General features: G+C 48.9%; 1 protein-coding gene across 4 annotated transcripts in view; it reads left to right on the top strand.

Moving 5' to 3' along the window:
• Window positions 1-20,754, top strand: part of LOC147114096 (follistatin-related protein 5-like) — an 825,355-nt gene that overhangs the window by 794,019 nt on the left and 10,582 nt on the right. For all 4 annotated transcript variants that reach the window (XM_085995700.1, XM_085995698.1, XM_085995701.1 and 1 more), the window contains one exon: window positions 1,317-1,441. In XM_085995700.1, coding sequence (XP_085851826.1) covers window positions 1,317-1,441 — 125 coding nt within the window. The remainder of the gene's footprint in view (window positions 1-1,316; window positions 1,442-20,754) is intronic.

The raw sequence follows: 20,754 nt of genomic DNA on the forward strand, positions 1-20,754 counted from the left end.
CAGCAGATTTGATATACAGGTCTCTCCAGGCCGAGATTCAAGGCTGCAATGAGTAGGGTGTGGATGGAGAGCAAGAGCAACCCTCCCCTTTAAGAACTGGCCGGCGCCATTGTGTCTGTGTTCCATTGCTGACTGACATCACCTGAGCTTCGCCAGCGCTCTGAGGTAGCGCCTCGCTCCTCGGCGTTAGCGCCTTAAGAGAGGTTTGTAGTGCCTGATTTAGCGCTCCAATCACCTCTAGGGGCGATAGAAGCCAAGTTTGCAGTCAGAGGCGATAATTAAGAGCAGGTGCTAAACTTTGCGCCCAGCCGATAATTGCGCCCCAAACGGGGTGATACCGAATTTCTCCCCCTTTTAGTCTAAACACCGCCCATTCCTTGGTTATAGCGAATTTTAAATTTCTGGAGTGGTGTTTAGGAAATAACAAGCTGGTGGCAATTACTACTAACCTGCCCAGTTTATGTAAAACTGCTAGGTGCTTGAGGTCATGAGGTTGCCCAGCAGAAAGAAGTGTGCTTGTGGTAGCCAGTTACTACCTAATGCTAATGGACCCATCAATGGTGCAAAGCTGAATGTTTAGGTACTGCCTAAGTGTCTGGTGTAGGTCTATGCTGATTTGATGAAAATGTACATGGATACATTTGATCCCGAGTAAGTCTGTTTGCACTGAGTGGTGTTATGTCTGTAGTTATAGCTCCACAATAAGAAATTTAGTGAGTATATGATACTAAGCTGTACAAATCTAGAAGCTACCAGGTTCAACCCCAGGTCTGTACTGAATTAACTGGTCTAAGCCATTGTGCTAGCGGTGGACTGCAAATGTCCTAAGTGTCTTGGACGAGGAAGGGTTCCTGATCACTGTCCAGTGAGTCCTGCTGGAAAGTCCATGGGGTAGATTCTCATCTTCATGACTTGGGCGGTAATCTGGTGTGACGGACCACACCCCTTTTATAAAATGCATCTTATTTTCATTCCATTGAAATTCTACCCCCATGTGTCAGGACAGCTAATGAGCATGGTATTGCACTCAGCTGTGATGTCCCTTCCAACCAAATACTCCACTCACTGTGCAGGCTTACAAATGAAGAATGGCCACTTGGATGAGATAGTTAAATGGTGCCAGTACCTGTGGAATCATAACCCAGAAGAAAGTTGAAAAAATATTTTTAAATAAATAAGTCAAGAAAAATTTTTCCTGAAGAAATCAAGGTCAGAAATTAGAGTTTAGAGACAAGAACAATGGAATTCTGGGCTTTAATTTGGGGTCACATGGCTGCATGGCTCTGCTCTTATATTCCTGACTCTTATTTTTGCAGGTCATCACCCAGGCAAGTGGAAATGGAGACCATCACACCATCCACACACAACCAGTTGGCAAACAGTTTGATCGGGTGGATGACTTTTTCATTCCTCCAACTAACCTCATCATCAATCACATTAGGTACAATTGTACAGTCTGGTTTTAAAGAGAGATTGTTGTGACAGTGCAACAGCATGGTATATTTCTCATATAAGGTGTCTTGTACGATTGCTATTGCTATTGCACTGTGTTCTTCTGTAGTATTCATCCAAATACTAGGGGGAGAACGACGAGTTTCCTGTTGGAAGAAAGATCATGCAGTATTACCATTTGTAACAATTAAGAACTATTCCTCCAAACAAAGAATCTGTGTTTTTAAAGACAAACACACTTGGCAACAGCACTAGTTCAAGAATATTAATAAGAAGTTTGTGGATGATATTTGGGGAATTAAAGTGAGTCTAGGAAGTATGAATATGATTAATTAACTCCTGTACAGTATGCAGGCTTAACTTAGCCTTAAGACCCAGTCAACAATAGATCCAGTGATATCCCGCACATCTATATCCATTTCCCACAGTTCTACTCATAACATGGCCTTGGGGTTGTCTCATTTATCTCCATTTGGCATATAACAATGACCCTACTTCATTCCCTGGGAGGAGGAACTGGGTAAAATGGTTTCAGCATACTTTGACAGGTTTTGATATCACCAAAATTATGTGAAAGAGAGCAATGGTTTTGTACTATGAGGGGAGCATTCGAAAGGTATACTCGACATGCTGTGTAATACAAATTGTAATAAGGTTAACTTAATTAATCATTTCACTCCCAAGCAAAAGTACAATATATGAATCAATCATATTTCAATGGGATCACTAGCACAAGAATTAGTCCGTAGATGACTTTTGCTTACTCTTGCATTGACAAGAAACAAAGTATTATTACACTGATGCAGGTAGTAAAACTAAAATATAGATTATGGAAGTTAGTTTGTCTAACATTTGGCACTGCCAAGTCCCAGAGAAAGAGTGAACCTTAGAATAGTTTTTAGAACTGGCCAGAGCAATTGATCTAGACAAATGTAGAAACCAAGCAACAAGTCTGGATAAACATCAAATTCAAACTGAATCATACCACGGTAAAACCATAGTCAGGTTGGCTCCAATTGTGTGTGTTAGCACTACGATGGAAACTACCCATACACTGGTGATTGCCCAGCAAAGGCCAAAGAATGTTATGCCCATGGGCACGAGCGGTGTTTACCTTGTGGGGGCCCCGAGCAAAGGTTCAGTTTGGGGGCCCTTTATTTTACTAGATAATGATACTAAATAATACTTAGGTAATCCAGTATTAAATCTGCACATGTACAATCGTGAAAAGACATGTTTGCAATAGATAATATAAAAATAGTTGACAAAATGATCAGCTATTACCATTGTGTAGGTGTCCTCTCACTGGATCCGCTCGGGGTCCCTGACTGTCTCGGGACCCCGTTCAGTTGTATGGATTGCACAGTCCTGACATCATCGCTGCACATGGGAAATTAAGTCACTTCTCCCAGTGCTGTCCTTAGGTCTCAACAAAAATATTTTGTTGTTGAAACATGGTGACCCAGCTACATATCCACAGAAATATAATCAGTCAAAACAGTATCATGTGCAGCTGGTTACTGAAACAGAACCTACTATATGCAGCTCTAGAGATGGTGCATATTTATTTACTATGTCAGAACAGCACACTACCAATTTAATAATCAGCAATAACCCACTTCCAGTAGTATACTTTTAAGATTATCAATTCGACTCATCACTAATTCTGGGTGTCCACAGGATGTTATTGATGAATCCAATTGCCAAGCTATTGTTACTAGTTCTGAATCTCAAGTGAAACTCCACCACACACTGATCTAGTTATTTCCATTTGATACAAAACACCACATTCATTGCTTTGAAAATTTCATGTTCACATCTAGTCCAACAAGCAAGCAATTTCAACTGATTTATTCATTATGAGGGGAAAACCCGGTTGTTTACTTAGCCTACATACAATTCAAGCACTGCCACTCATTAGTCTACCCTAAGCAAAATGTAGCACTTACAAATACCAACATCGGAAGATGCTATTTTTGTTGAATTTTCTCAAGTAATTGACAGTAAAGGCAATGTGAAGGGCATGCAGGCCAAACTATATATTGGTAAATCTGTCATTTCTGTTGCTCAGCATCATCAGATATGTCTTCTATGCAAGAAAGTTGAGATAAAACTAAAAAGTTGGAAGATAGTGGTATAATTGAAGATGGAAATGGCCATGAGTCTCACCTCTAGTAATCATCCCCAACCCCAGGAATCCTATGACGTACAAATTTGTGTCAATATGCCAGCAGCAAACAATGCAATTAAGTGTGAGCAACGTGATACTTCAATCCTGGATGAGATTATCACAGAGGTAAAAGAATCACATGTTTTCTCCAAGCTGGACCTGAATTCTGGGTATCACCAGCAAGAGCTCAACAAACTACTATATTATAATGTTTGCAATAGATGTTGTTCTAAAGTGATACAAAAGGATAACTTTTGAAATATCTTTAGCAGTAGTTATTTCAGTGTATTTGAATGAGTTTCGGGCATCTTGAATGCACTGATATGTTCCCAACCTAGCAGGACATGCTACTTTGTAGCACTTTTTGTATATTACAAGAAAATGGCCATATTCTCACATGCAGGAAGTGTGAAGTTGGTAAGAAGCATCTAGAATGTTTGGGCCTCATCTTCAAATAGCAGGAAATGTCACAATACTCAGAAAGGTCAACATAATCTACAATTTTGCAGTCCTAAGTAATGTATCAGACGTCTGCAGTCTTCTAGGCATGCTTACTTACTGCTCTGAATCTAGTCCTAATTTGGCTACAATTACAGAGCTGTAGGGTTCAAGAAAGTTTGGGGTTATTTTGATAGTAATAGGGCAACTGCGACCTATGTTGATACCAGGTCTGTGCAGTGGAATAGCAAAAGACACATAGCTGCCCCCTCTGCTTCTCTTATATTCTCTGAAGGGCCCGTCCAGGCACTTACTGCTGCCTCCTTACACGCAGCATCCCCAACTATGCCATCCTCATCCTTCACTGACCTTCCCACCCAGCACGTCCACTGAGAGCTAACCTCACTAACCTGCTTCCCATCCTGCTCCCCCCTACTGCCCGCTTTGGCTCTGCTAGCACATTTCCCTCCAGAATGTCTGGTCACTGATGAAACTTATTGTGGATGATTGCATTGGTATTCTGGCTTTGACCGAAACTTGGTTCACCAGTGGCGACACCTTGCCCCTTACTAAAGCCTCCCCACCTGGCTATGCTTTTCACTGTTAAATCCGTGAATCTTAAGGTATGGTGTTCTTCAATAAATAGACGGAGACTGCAGATTAACAATCAACAGGTGTTTACTGGATGAGGGTAGTCTAAAAACTAACAGTACAAATCCCTACACAGGGTTTATATACAGGTGTGGTCACTGCCAGTACTACAGTATACAGGAGCTGTAAAAGTAGTTCTCTCTTAAAGGTACATACACTACAATTCCTCCCCTTTAAGATTAACAGTACCATAACATTCAAATAACAGTTAACACTTTTAACATGCACATTAACTGAAATAGTCCATTTATAGATTCAGTCTTTGGGGCGGCTTCCTGATCCTTTCTGTATAGTGCCTTTCCAGAGTGTCTTGTTCTTGGTGCGGAGGCGATTCTGGCCCCCTGTCGTCGGTTAGTTCATCAGCTTCCGATGCGACTGTTTCTGGGGTAAATGCTACCGGTATGTCGGGTTCATCACCAGGTACGCGAGACATGGGGTTGACTCATTCCTGTGACGCTAGGATCTGGTCAACATGGCGCCTCACAATGTTCTCCCCAACATCCACTGTGTACATTAGTGGCCCCTGCCGTGTGCATATCGTCCCTGGTTGCCATTGCTCTGTTCGGTAGTCGCGGGCCAAGACTGGTTGTCCTACATTGAAGCTTCTTGTCGGCTTCTCATTGATGTGCTGGAATTGCTTATTCTCAACATTTCTTCGTACATTTGGTCTGAGCAAATCCAGACGAGATCTCAACCTTCGGTTAAAGAACATCATGGCCGGGGTCTGGTTGGTAACTGCATGTGTCGCATTTCTGTAGGCTAACAGGAAATTGTCCACCTTATGTTGCAGTGGAATGTCGTCATCGCACATGGCCCTTACGGCCTTTTTAAAGGTTTGTACGAACCTCTCAGCCAATCCATTTGTGGCAGGATGATATGGGGCGGATGTGTAATGCCTTACCCCATTCCTTTTCATAAATTTCCGAAACTCTTCGGACACAAACTGTGGTCTGTTATCAGAGCAAACCTGTTCTGGCAAGCCGTTCCTGGCAAAAATGGTCCGTAGGACTGCAATCGTTTTCTCCGTGGTGGTGGAGGACATTTTGATCACCTCAGGCCATTTCGAGTGCACATCCGCTGCTATTAAGAACATTGAGTCCATGAATGGACCAGCAAAATCAATATGCACCCGTTGCCATGGAGAGGAGGGCCACTCCCATGGGTGTAAAGGGGCATGTGGTGGTGCATTTTGGACCTTCTGGCATCCTGAGCAGCTCTTTGTTAGGTCCTCGATTTGTTGATCGATTCCCGGCCACCACACATAAGCCCTAGCAAGGCTTTTCATTTTCACCCCTCCCAGGTGACCTTCGTGAAGCTCATTGAGCACTCTCTCCCTTAACTTGGGTGGAATTACCACTCGGGATCCACACATCAATGTCCCCTGGCATACTGACAGCTGTTCTCTCCTGGATGAGAATGCTGGCAACAGTGAGTCGCCATATGTAGGCCATCCCTTCACCGTCAAATCATATATCCGAGACAGTGTTGGATCATTTCGGGTCTCCTTCTCTATATCCGCGTTAGTTGCTGGCAAGTGTTCAATTATAGTTGAATAAAATATTTCGACAGGGTCCACTGCTGGTACTTCCTCCGCAGTAGGCAGTGGCAGGCGTGATAGCCCATCAGCATTTCCATGCTGTTTCGTGCCCTTATACTCGATTTCATATTGGTTCGCCCCTAGAAAAAGGGACCATCTTTGTAGCCGTTGCACAGTCATCACCGGAACGCCCTTCTTTGGATTAAAGATGGAGACAAGTGGTTGGTTGTCAGTCAGCAAGGTGAACTTCTGCCCGTGCAGATAGTGGTTGAACTTTTTCACTCCCCATACTAGGCTGAGGGCCTCCCTGTCAATCTGGGCATAGTTGCGCTCGGCTGAGGTTAATGACCGAGACGCAAAGGCTACTGGCCTCTCCAACCCGTCTGGGAATTTGTGCAACAGCACCACTCCAATACCATAGGGTGATGCATCACACGCCAACCGAATTGATAGTGCTGGGTTGAAATGAGCCAACACCTCTTTTGATGTGATCAATTCTTTGCACTTCTGGAAAGCTCGTTTACATTCGTCATTCCACTTCCATGGTACCCCCGTTTGCAGTAGGGTGTTCAGTGGGTGTAATACTGTAGACAAATTTGGTAAGAACTTATGGTAGTAGTTTACCAGCCCGAGGAACGACCTCAGTTGTGACACATTTTCCGGTGCTGGAGCCTTGACTACCGCCTCAATCTTTTCAGGGGACTTATGTAACCCCTCTTCATCAATAACGTGGCCACAATACGAGATCTGCTTCTGGAAAAACTTGCATTTCTGGCGATTAGCTCGTAGCCGATATTCCTTCAATCTAGTGAGCACCTGCTCCAGGTTGGCGAGGTGATCACTTTCATTTTCGCCCATGACCAGGATGTCGTCCAAATAACACTGGGTCCCTGGAATCCCTTGCAGGACTTGATCCATTGCCCTTTGCCAAATAGCCGGAGTTGATGCTACCCCGAACACCAGCTGGTTGTATTGGTAGAGACCTTTGTGAGTGTTGATCGTGAGGTATTGTTTCGAGGCTTCTTCTACCTCCATTTGCAGGTACGCCTGGGCCAGATCAATCTTATTCCTCCAGATAGCGAGGCGAAAATATCTTCAATCCGCGGAAGCGGATATTGTACCGTGTGAAGGACTGGGTTCACTGTCACCTTAAAGTCCCCACAGATGTGAACCTTCTTTGGTTCCCCAGGCGTATTACTCAACGACCTCTTCATTACAGGAAGGATGGGTGTAGCCCACTCGCTCCAATCCACTTTGGACAGTACTCCTGAACGTTCCAAACCTTCCAGCTCTGCTTCGACGGCTGGGCGGATCGCATAAGGCACCGGTCTGGCCTTAAAAAACTTTGGGCTTGCATTTTCCTCTATTTTGATCGTCACTATTATGCCTTTTAGTGTTCTGAGTCCCTCCTGGAACACTTCTTGTGCGTCAGTTAGCATTTTTGACAGTCGTCCAGGTGTGACGTCGTCATCCTTTTTGGTCTCTACCGTAGGTGCCTGTATGGAATGCCAATCTTACTGTATCTTCCGGATCCATTCACGTCCTAGTAGTGGTGGTCCTCCATCTGGCAATACATATAGGTCAATTTTTGATGTTTCCTTACCGTTGTATATCACGTTCACCCTTTATTTTTCCTTTGGGGTAGACTTTTTGCCCCGTGTACGTCTTTAAGACAATCTCTGTATCTCTCAAGGGTATATGTGAGAATAGCCACTTGTAGTCCCTTCGGTTTATGACTGTTAGGGCTGATCCTGTGTCCAATTCCATTTTCACTTGGACTCCGTCTATCTTGAGCGTGACCCAGATAGTTTGGTGATCCTCCATTTTGATTACATTATGTAGTTTCAGACAACCCAGCTCCTTGCTTCCGGAGTCTGTATCGCTTTTCTGTTTGTCTGAACTGCTCTCCGTCACCTTATGTACCTTTTTGTACTTCTCCTGTGGAGATTTCTGGCTGCTGGTTTTCTTTCCCGACCTGCAGACTCTTGCTATGTGTACTGCTTTTCCACACTGTCTGCACACTTGGTCCTTGAACCAACAATCCTTCTGGTCGTGCGTTGTTCTGCCGCAGCGATAACACTTCACTGCTCCATATGACATTTCATTGGTGCCATATTCTTGCGGTCTCCGTTGTGTCTCTGCAGCGCCCCGTGCGGCTGCTTCGTGTGATACTGCCATGCTGAAAGCCTTGTCCAGCGTAAGATCCTTTTCTGATAGAAGCCGTTTCTGGGTTCCTTCACTTTGAAGCCCACACACAAACTTGTCCCTTAACGTATCTGCTAGTCCCATTCCAAACTGGCAGTGTTTCGATAGCTTACGCAGTTCCATTAAATACTCAGCATTATTTTCGTCTTTATGCTGGTTCCTTTTGTGAAACTTAAATCTTTCTGCTATCAGCAGTGGTGTGGGGTTTAAGTGGTCCTGTAGGATTGCCACTATGCTTTCGAAATCCTTATCCACTGGCTTCTCTGGGGTTACTAAGTTTCGCAGTAAGCCATACGTTTTTGCACCCATGGAATTCAACAAAACCAGTGCTTTCCTGGCATCTGGCACTTCATTCGCCTTGCAGTACACCTCAATGCGTTCCACATATGTCGCCCAATCTTCGACTTCATTGTCGAACGCTGTGACACTGCCACTCTTCGGCATCCCTGGGTGTGGTTAGACTGGCTAAAATGGTGTCTCCCGCGCTCTCCCTTCTTCTCCGCTGGCTCAAAATGGTGTCTCCCGCACTTCCCTTTCTTCCCGCGCTCGCCCTTCTTCTCCGCTGCGGCTTCAAAAATGGCGTCTCCCGCACTTCCTTTCTTCCCCCGCGGTCGCTGCTCAGCCCTTGAGCCCTGGCTGCGCTCTGTGCGTTCTCCTGTGTGCCTCTCTCGTTGCCGCCGCTCAGTCCTGAACCCCGGCTGTGCTTTACCCTCTCTCTCTTTTTGTTTTCCGTCGACGCCGCTCGGTCTTCAACCCCCAGCTGCGCCCTGTGCGCTTTACCCTCTCTCTTACCCCGTTGACGCTGCTCGGCCTATTCTGTGCCGTCGGTCGGCTCCAGCCGCCGCTGTCCGGGAAGGGTCTGCACTGTACCTGTTGCCATCCTGTTGCTGGATTGTCGTGGCTGGAGAACCAAGCCCAGCTCTCAACAGCCTCCCCTGCGATGCTCACTCTCTGCCGGATGACTGGGCGGTTGCTCGTGGTCGACGCCCGTGCTTCTGGCCTCGACTTTCTTCCACTGTCCTCCAGGAGCGAATCCCTGGAAGGAAATGCAGAGTTGCAGGTAGGTTCGAATCGACCTCGTCGCCACTGTTAAATCCGTGAATCTTAAGGTATGGTGTTCTTCAATAAATAGACGGAGACTGCAGATTAACAATCAACAGGTGTTTACTGGATGAGGGTAGTCTAAAAACTAACAGTACAAATCCCTACACAGGGTTTATATACAGGTGTGGTCACTGCCGGTACTACAGTATACAGGAGCTGTAAAAGTAGTTCTCTCTGAAAGGTACATACACTACATTCACCACCTGCTCCACCTAAACCACTGCAGTAGCAGTGTGGTCCTTATCACAAAATCAAACTTTAGTCACTCCCCTGACTCCTTTAATACCTTCCCCTCCTTCAAACACCTCACATTGTTCCAGCCCTCACTCCTTTCCTTTAAATCCTTATTGTCCACTGTACTGCCATGTACATTATAGCCACCATATAAATTCAACTTGTTGCTGCATTACAATCAAGCCAAGGGACCAACCCTGATTCAATAAGGAGTGCAGAAGAGCACGCCAGGAGCAGCACCAGGCATACCTAAAAATGAGGTGCCAACCTGGGGAAGCTGCAACACAGGACTTCATGCATGCTAAAAAGCGGAAACAGCATGCTATAGACAGGGCTAAGTGATCCCACAATCAACGGATCAGATCAAAGCTCTGCAGTCCTGCCACATCCAGTCGTGAATGGTGATGGACCATGTGGTAAACCACTGTTATACCTGCCTGTGTGGGTGTTTGTATTCCACTGTGTACATGTCTGTACATGCCTCGGCTGACTCCTCCCACGAGTCCAGGTATAAAGGTGACTGCTCCACAGTCCCTCTGTATTCTGGACTGGTCGACCACTCGAGGCACACCTTCATTCTCTTGTTAATAAAAGCCTGTTAGTTACTCGCTTAACCTCAGTCTTTTGAGTAATTGATAGCGCATCAATTTTATTAACAAGATTTTTTTATAATGGAGAAGATCCTCACACCAGCATGCCTGGACTTAGACCATCGGGAGGCGGACGCGTCCACCAAGTTTGCTCACTGGCTTAGGTGCTTTGAAAGATTCCTGATCGCCTCCTCTGCAACGGTCAAATCAGATGAGGACAAACTGGATGTCCTGACCTCCAAAGTGAACCACCGAGCGTACTCGGTCATCCAGGACGCGACCTCGTACACGGCTGCTCTCAAGCTCCTCAAGGACCAGTACACGCGCCCAGTGAACGAGGTGTACGACAGGCACCTCCTGGGGAGTCGTAAACAACAACCTGGGGAATCGACCGAGGAATACCTTCAGGCACTGCCTGTGCTTGGCCGGGCCTGTGGTTGTAAGGATGTAAAGGCCGCCGTGTACACAGAGGAACTTATCCGGGACGCTTTTGTAGCGGGCCACAGGTCCAATTACACCCGACAGCGACTGTTGGAGCAGAGTGACCTCGACCTCAACAAGGCCTCTGAACTCGCACTATCATTGGACGCAGCCTACCGGGGCATGGATGCCTACTCCTCTGCACCGTGGACGCCGCGGGGAACGACAGCCTGGAACACGGTAGGACCGTCTCATAGCACCGTGCCACCCCAGCCACATCCCAGCAACGGCCCAACTACCGCAGCAGTGTCCCAAGGCCAGAAATGCTACTTCTGTGACCAAGCCAAACACCCCAGAGCGCGCTGCCCAGCGAAAAATGCGATCTGCTCGGGCTGCGGGAAGAAGGGACACTACGCTAGCGTCTGCAGGGCCAAAGCCACCCCGAACCCCAGCAGCGCCGCGTGTGGGCCGTGCGGGCCGCCATCTTGGGCCTCCCCAGCCATGTGCGAACCACCGGAACAGCAGCCATTTTGGACGCCTCCAGCCACATGGGGATCATGGACGCCGCCATTTTGGACGCCAGCCGGGACGCAGCAGGCCCCCAACACCGCCTCATCTGATACCCGCAGCGACACACCGACCCCTACGCTGGCCTCCATTACGCTGGACCAAGTGAGACCGCACCAACTGGCCCGGTCCACAATGGACATTAAGGAAAATGGTCACGAAACAACCTGCCTTTTTGACTCTGGGAGCACGGAGAGCTTCATCCACCCCGACACGGTGCGGCGTTGCTCTCTCCCAGTCCTGCCTGCGCACCAGCGGATTTCTATGGCCTCCAAGTCCCAGTCGGCGGACATTGGCGGCTACTGCGTGGTGACACTCTTAGTAGACGGGACTGTGTACGATAATTTTAAACTTCTGGTCCTGCCCCACCTCTGCGCTGCCATTCTACTGGGGTTAGATTTTCAGTGCCACCTTAAAAGTGTTACGATGGCGTACGGTGGACCCCTCCCCCCACTCACAGTCCGCAGCCAGCAGCTTCCAAACTGCCCGCCGCGCACCAGGTGCAACCTCTCCACACTCATGGTCACCCCCCCCCCCCCACTGTTTGCTAACCTCACCCCCGACTGTAAGCCCATCGCCACAAAGAGCAGGCGATACAGTGCCGGGGACAGGGTTTTCATTAAAACCGAAGTGGAGCGGCTCCTGAAGGAGGGGATTATTGAGGGCAGCACCAGCCCCTGGCGAGCCCAGGTTGTGGTCATTAAGACCGGCGAGAAGCAGCGCCTGGTCATCGACCACAGCCAGACAATAAATCGCTACACCCTGCTGGACGCTTACCCACTCCCCCGCATAGCTGATATGGTCAACCAGATCGCGCAGTACCGCGTCTTCTCGACCATTGACCTGAAATCAGCGTACCACCAGCTCCCTCTCCGCCCTGAGGACCGCCAGTATACTGCCTTTGAGGCAAACGGCCACCTCTATCACTTCCTTAGGGTTCCCTTTGGCGTCACCAACGGGGTCTCCGTCTTCCAAAGGGAGATGGACCGGATGGTTGATTAAAATGCGTTGCAGGCCACTTTCCCATATCTGGACAATGTGACCATCTGCGGCCATGACTTGCAGGACCATGACGCAAACCTCGAAAAATTCCTCTGCACCACCCAATTCCTGAACCTGACGTATAACAAGGAGAAGTGCATATTCCGCACAAACCGCCTCGCCATCCTTGGCTGTGTTGTGGAACACGGAGTCATCGGTCCCGACCCCGACTGGATGCATCCCCTTATGGAACTCCCACTGCCCCACTGCCTCAAGGCCCTGAAGAGGTGCCTAGGGTTTTTCTCCTATTACGCCCAGTGGGTCCCCTACTATGCGGACAAGGCCCGTCCGCTGATCAAGTCCACCTCTTTTCCCTTGACGGCAGAGGCCCGCTTAGCCTTCCACCGTATCAAGGAAGACATTGCCAAAGCCACCATGCACGCAGTGGACGAATCCATCCCCTTCCAGGTGGAAAGCGACGCGTCCGACTTTGCCCTGGCCTCTACCCTTAATCAGGCGAGGAGACCCGTGGCCTTCTTTTCACAAACCCTCCAGGGCCCGGAGACCAGACGCTCCACCGTTGAGAAGGAGGCCCAGGCTATTGTGGAGGCTGTGCGTCATTGGAGGCACTACCTGGCCGGAAAACGATTTACCCTGCTCACTGACCAGCGTTCAGTTGCTTTCATGTTTAACAACAAGCAGAGGGGCAAAATCAAAAACGACAAGATCTTGAGGTGGCGAATCGAACTTTCCACCTACAATTACGAGATCTTGTACCGGCCCGAGAAGCTCAATGAACCCCCGGATGCTCTATCGCGTGGCACCTGCGCCAGCGCGCAGATCGATAGACTGCGGGCCCTCCACAATGACCTCTGCCACCCGGGGGTCACCAGGTTCTTCCACTTCATCAAGGCCCGCAACCTGCCTTACTCCATTGAGGAGGTCAGGACCATGACCAGGAACTGCCAAGTCTGCGCTGAGTGCAAACCGCACTTTTATAGACCAGACAGGGCTCACCTGATAAAAGCCACTCGCCCCTTCGAGCGCCTGAGCGTTGATCTTAAAGGGCCTCTCCCCTCCTCCGACCGCAATGTGTACTTCCTCAACATTATTGATGAGTACTCCCGTTTCCCGTTCGCCATCCCCTGCCCGGACATGACCAGTGCCACGGTCATTAAATGTCTGAACGACCTCTTCACCCTGTTCGGTTTCCCCAGCTATATCCATAGCGACCGGGGCTCATCGTTTATGAGCGACGAACTCCGCCAGTACCTGCTCGCTAGGGGTATTGCCACAAGCAGGACCACCAGTTACAACCCCCGGGGGAACGGACAGGTGGAAAGAGAGAATGCGACAGTTTGGAAGGCCGCCCTGCTAGCCTTAAAGTCTAGGGGCCTTCCGACCTCCCGCTGGCAGGATGTGCTCCCCGATGCGCTCCACTCTATTCAGTCACTGCTCTGCACTGCCACTAACGCCACCCCTCATGAGAAAATGTTTGTCTTCCCAAGGAAGTCCACATCGGGGACATCGCTACCGCCATGGCTGACGTCCCCAGGGCCGGTCCTACTGAGAAGACACGTGAGGACCCATAAAATGGACCCCCTGGTCGAGAGGGTCGACCTCCTCCACGCCAACCCCCAGTATGCTTACATTGCGTACCCGGACGGGCGGGAGGACACAGTCTCCATACGAGACCTCGCACCCTCGGGGGCCCCAGTAACCCACTAGCCACTACCACCCCCCCCCCATGATCCAATATCCAACCCCAGCAGATGGCACGCCTGGGCCCCGCGACCCACTCGACACCCACGAGGACTACACACCAGTGCCCCAGCCTACGCGGGACTCGACGCCAGAAGCTTCACTACCCCTGCCGTCGCCACGTCAATCACAGCGGCAGACAAGACCTCCGGAGAGACTCCAATACACAAACTTTTAATACACTTCACCCCGCCGGACTCATTTTTAAAAAAGGGGTGAATGTGGTAAACCACTGTTATACCTGCCTGTGTGGGTGTTTGTATTCCACTGTGTACATGTCTGTACATGCCTCGGCTGACTCCTCCCACGAGTCCAGGTATAAAGGTGACTGCTCCACAGTCCCTCTGTATTCTGGACTGGTCGACCACTCAAGGCACACCTTCATTCTCTTGTTAATAAAAGCCTGTTAGTTACTCGCTTAACCTCAGTCTTTTGAGTAATTGATAGCGCATCAGACCATTAAACAACTAATGGGAGGAGGAGGCTTCATGAATATCCCCATCCTCAATGAGGTTGGAGCCCAGCACTTGAGTGCAAAAGACAAGGCTGAAGCGTTTGCAATGATCTTCAGGCAGAAGTGCCGAGTGGATGATCCATATCGGCCTACTCCTGAGGTCCCCACCATCACAGAAGCCAGTCTTCAGCCAATTTGATTCACTCTACATGATATCAAGAAATGGCTGAGCGCACTGGATACAGCAAAGGCTACATCCCGACAACATCCCGACTATAACACTGGCATCTATCCAACAATGTGGAAAACTGCCCACAAAAAGTAGGACAAATCCAACCCGGCCAATTACCGCCCCATCAGTCTACTCTTAATCATCAGCAAAGTAATGGAAGGTGTCATCAAAAGTGCTATCAAGCAGCACTTACTCACCAATAACCTGCTCATGGATGCCCAGTTTGGGTTCTGTAAAGACCACTCGGCTCCCGACCACATTACAGCCTTGGTCCAAACATGGACAAAGGAGCTGAATTCCAGAGGTGAGGTAAGAGTGACTGCCCTTGACATCAAGGCAGCATTTAACTGAGTGTGGCATGAAGGAGCCGTAGTAAAACTGAAGTCAATGGGAATCAGGGGGAAAACGCTCCACTGGCTGGAGTCATACCTAGCAGAAAGGAAGATGATTGTGGTGGTTGAAGGTCAATCATCACAGCCCCAGGACATCGCTGCAGGAGTTCCTCAGGGCAGTGTCCTAGGCTGAACCATCTTCAGCTGCTTCATCAATGACCTTCCCTCCAACATAAGGTCAGAAATGGGGATGTTAGCTGATGACTGCACAGTGTTCAGCATCATTCACAACTCCTCAGATAATGAAGCAGCCCATGCCCGCATGCAACAAGATCTGGATGATGTTCAGGCTTGGGCTGATAAGTGGCAGGTAACATTCGCACCACAGAAGTGCCAGGCAATGACTATCACCAACAAGTGAGAGCCTAACCACCTCCCCTTGACATTCAATGGGATTACCATCGCTGAATTCCCCACCATCAACATCCTGGGGGTCATCATTGACCAGACACTTAACTGGACCAGCCACATAAATACTGTGGCAACAAGAGCAGGTCAGAGGCTAGGTATTCTGCGGCAAGTGTCTCACCTCCTGATTCCCCAAAGCCTTTCCACAAGGCGCAAGTAAGGGGTGTGATGGAATACTCTTCACTTGCCTGGATGAGTGCAGCTCCAACAACACTCAAGAAGCTCAACACCATCCAGGACAAAGCATCCCGCTTGATTGGCACCCCATCCACTACCTTAAACATTCACTCTCTCCACCACCGGCGTACCATGGCTGCAGTGTATACCATCTACAAGATGCACTGCAGCAACTCGCCAAGACTTCTTTGGCAGCACCTCCCAAACCCGCAACCTCTTCCACCTAGAAGGACAAGGGCAGCAGATGCATGGGAACACCACCACCTCCAAGTTCCCCTCCAAGTCACACACCATCCTGACTTAGAAGTATATCACCGATTCTTCATTGTCGCTGGGCCAAATTCCTGGAACTCCCTCCCTAACAGCACTGTGGGAGTACCTTCAACAAGTGGACTGCAGCGGTTCAAGAAGGCGGCTCGCCACCACCTTCTCAAGGGCAATTAGGGATGGGTAATAAATGCTGGCCTCGCCAGCGATGCCCACATCCCATAAACGAATAAAAACAAAATTAAGAGCCATCTTCATGCAGCAAGATGGTTTTGGTCGGTCCAGGTCAGGGGTTCTCAACCTTGTTGCTTCTGAAGCCCCCCTCCCGTGACACAACGCAAGTATTATTTTCTATATAAAAAAAATTCTCTCAGCGCCGTTCCCACTCACCATGTTACTGCTGCTGCAGCTATCCTGGCACTGCAGAAAACATGGTCCCCACGCCCATCCCGCTCCCTCTTTCCCTCTGCACGAGCCCCAATCACCAGACCCTCAGTCTCCCTCTTTTCCCCACAACCCCCAACTCCCTCCCAGTTCTCTGCTTGATTGTCAGTCAAACAGCCTTTTTCTCCCATCTCCAATAATTTCATAAATAATAAACAAAAATGTACAATGAAAATGAAAAAAACACAATTTTTTCAAGGCCCGTATGATTTTTCTCACAAATTGCTCACAGCAGTGTCCAGATTAATGTTTTATTGCTGGCAACTCCAGGACAATCCTGGAAGGTTGAAATCCGAGCTGGAGGCCAGCATGGGCGGGGGGGGCGGGGGGTGTGCGGGGGTGAACAATCAGGTCTGCCTGTGATGCCCTCCTCGGCAGAGCAAGACTGCCAACACTCAGGGTATAAGGTCGCAGCTGATGAATGATTGAGATTAGGCACCAAAGGGCAGCCAGCACCCTTGTAATTATACTGCAGTGTGAATCAACACTCTTGCTAAAATCTATCGGCTAACCGGCAGTTTCCAATATTGCGCAGAATAAGTTAAGGATGCAGTCGGACACTTTTGTTCACGAGTCTTGATGTCGAACTGGTTGAACACCCAGGATAGATTTTATCAAGAGTGTTGACCCACACTGCAATATAGTTTCAAGGTTGCTGGCTGCCCTTTGGTGCCTAATCTCATTCAATCTTCAGCTGCGACCATCTTCTTCCTCTTAGGCAGTCCCTCGGAACCGAGGATGACTTGCTTCCCCACTAAAAATGAGTTCTCAGGTGACTGATGAGTCCAATGCGGGACCTACAGTCTCTGTCACAGGTGGGCAGATGGTGGTTGAAGGGGTGGGTGGGTGGGGTGCTTGGGTTGGCGTGCACTCCTTCCGCTGTTTGCACTTGGCTTCCGCTTGCTCCTGGCGAAGAGACTCGAGGTGTTCGGCGCCTTCCCGGATGCTTCTCCTCCACTTTGTGCGGTCTTGGGCCAGGGATTCCCAGGTGTTGATGGGGATGTTGCACTTTTTCAAGGAGGCTTTGAGGGTGTCCTTTGAAGCATTTCCTCTGCCCACCTGGGGCTCTCTTGCCGTGTCGGAGCTCCGAGTAGAGCGCTTGCTTTGGGAGTCTCGTGTTGGCCTATTCATCGGAGCTGATCGAGATTGGTCAAAGTTTCGATGCTGGGGATGTTGGCCTGAGCGAGAACACTGACGTTGGTGTGCCTATCCTGCCAATGGATTTGCAGGATCTTGCGGAGGCAGCGTTGGTGGTACCGCTCTAGTGCTTTGTGGTGCCTGCTGTACATGGTCCATGTCTCTGAAGCATACAGGAGGGCGGGTTTCACTACTGCTCTATAGACCATGAGCTTGGTGCTGGGTTTGAGATCCTGGTCTTCAAACAATCTCTTCTTCAGGCGACCGAAGGCTGCACTGGCACACAGAAGGCGGTGTTGGACTTCTTCATCGATGTCTGCCCTTGTTGACAGTCGGCTCCCGAGGTATGGAAAGTGGTCCACGTTGTCCAAGGCCTCATCATGGATTTTGATAATCGGGGAGCAGTACTGTGTGGTAGGGGCAGGTTGCTAGAGGACCTTTGTCTTACAGATGTTTAGTGTAAGGCCCATGCTCTCGTACGCTTCGGTGAAGGTGTTGACGATGGTTTGGAGTTCAACCTCCGAGTGTGCACAGATGCACGCGCATCTGCATACAGTAATTCGATGACAGAGGATGGGACAACCTTGGATCTGGACTGGAGGCGACTGAGGTTGAACAGTTTCCCGTATGTTCTGCAGATTAGCTCCACTCCAGCGGGGAGCTTACTGAGGGTGAGATGGAGCATTGCAGCAAGGAAGATCGAGAAGAGCTTTGGTGCGATGACACAGCCTTGCTTGACCCCGGTCCCTACGTGAATTGGGTCTGTGGTGGATCCATTGGTCAGGATCACGGCTTGCACGTCATCGTGAAGCAGGCGGAGGATGGTGACAACTTTTGAGGGCAGCCGAATTTGAGGAGGACATTCCACAATCCCTCACGGTTGACAGTGTTGAAGGCTTTTGTGAGATCAAAGGCCATGTACAGCGGTTGGTGCTGATCCCTGCATTTCTCTTGTAATTGACGCGTGGTGAAGATTATGTCCATTGTGCCCCTTAGTGGGCGGAATCCGCATTGCGACTCTGGGAGGAGCTCTTCACTCACTGGGAGAAGGTGATTGAGGAGGATTCTTGCGATGACTTTCCCTGTGGCAGACAGCAGGGTGACTCCTCTGTAATTACCCCAATCGGACTTGTCACCTTTCTTGAAGATGGTCACGATTACGACATCTCTGAGATCCCCTGGCATGCTCTCCTCCTTCCAAATAAGAGAAATGAGTTCATGTATTCGCGCCAATAGTGCTTCTCCACCATTGGACTCATCAGTCACCTGAGAACTCATTTTTAGTGTGGAAGCAAGTCATCCTCGGTTCCGAGGGACTGCCTAAGAAGAAGAAGGTCACAGTTGAAGAATGAATGAGATTAGGCACCAAAGGGCAGCCAGCGCCCTTATAACTATACTGCAGTGCGAGTCAACACTCTTGCTAAAATCTATCAGCTAACTGGGAGTTTCCGATATTGCGCAGACTAAGTTAAGGGTGCAGTCAGACGCTTTTGTTCACGAGCCTTGATGTTGAACCAGTTGAACACGTAGGTGGTTCTGGCAGTGCTTTGCCAGTTGCCAGCAGGCCGGTCCGCCCGTATATACAGCAGGATAGGAGAGCGGAGGATGGAGAGCTCAAGTCGGGGGATCTGCACTCAGCGACCAGCGACCGCAATATCGGAAACTCCCTGTTAGCCGCCTCTCTCCTTTCTCAGCGAGCGGGGGCCTGGGCTCAGCAGCAGCTGCCGCCGTCATCGCACAGACGTTTGGGAGGGGGGAACTGGTCCGTGTTGGGGCCGGAGCTGCCAGTTTGCTCCGCTCGATCCCACCTTTGCGCGACGGTTTATTTTTCTTTTTTGCAATCCTGGGGGTTATTTATGGCAGAACCCTAGGGGGCCGCGGACCCCCGGTTGAGAACCCCTGATCTAGACCTATCATTTATGCCTATTGTTAACTCAATTCCACAGAGCAACAACCACAATGAGTTGTGGTAATTATAAGGGCTGTGCAAAGATATCATCTAATCATCTATGGTGGACAATTTACTGTATTTACAGATAATAAGATTTTCACCCCCATATTCCCCAAGCCACAATCTAAACCTCCTTCTCAGATCCAAAACTGGCTGCCAGTCTTTTGAAGTGATTTTTAACTACTGACCTGGATCTGATAATCCTGCTGGCTAGAAATCAGTAGATATCACTACTATCGAGATGCTTCCACAAGTCCACAGAGAGAGCTGAAGAATTCATTCATTTAGTCATGCAACATTCTGCACCCAAGTGAATCATTCTAGCTGATATGAAACAGACGAGACAGAAGAATGCGGAACACCTCCATTCAGTCCGTAAGGGCGACCCCGAGCTTCCGGTCGCCTGTCATTTTAATTCACCGCCCCATTCCCACTCGGACCTCACCGTCCTTGGCCTCTTGCATTGTTCCACGGAAGCTCAACGTAAACTCGAGGAACAGCACCTCATCTTCCGATTAGGCACTTTACAGCCTTCCGGACTCTCCCACATGGCAGCTGTCTCCCATTCTGCCAGCGCATTTCACACCTAATCTAGAGCTGTCTTTTGTCTCCACTAGTCCTATCACCATCTCGTCTCATTTTGATTACCTCTTAATGTCTCTTCTCTTTTGTTCTCTCCCAGCCCGGCTTCTTAATCTATTTCATTCCCTGTGCCTCTTTAGTCTTGATAAAGGGTTTTGACCCGAAACGTTGACTCTAATTTCTCTCCACGGATGTTGCCTGGCCTGCTGAGTTTTTCCAGCATTTTCTGTTATTATATCAGAAGAATCTTATACTGCAGGCAATGATACAGTGTTTACACATAAGTTAATAGCACAAGTTGAAAGTAGTTTCCTGGCAGCTTTGGCTGGTTCGCCATGAGGTATCTGTCACTGAGGATGATATTCCATGTGGTGAGCCTATAGCCATTTCTGACAGACGTATAGGTGTGACAGATATGCTTCACCTACATTGCCCATTAAGGGTCAGTCAAAACAAAAGCCCTCCTCAGAACCAAAGTGGGTTACCCAAACATAGACAATAAGGTAGGTGAAGCTAATAAAAGATGTTTCAGCTGTCACATGACAACTATTGAACACATGACATAACCATTTACCTGATACTCTGCCAGAGATTTCATGT

This window comes from Somniosus microcephalus, chromosome 8 (genome assembly GCF_052327205.1).
Source record: "Somniosus microcephalus isolate GS21.2 chromosome 8, FLI_Smic_1.0, whole genome shotgun sequence".
In the NCBI taxonomy this organism is placed as follows: Eukaryota; Metazoa; Chordata; class Chondrichthyes; order Squaliformes; family Somniosidae; genus Somniosus; species Somniosus microcephalus.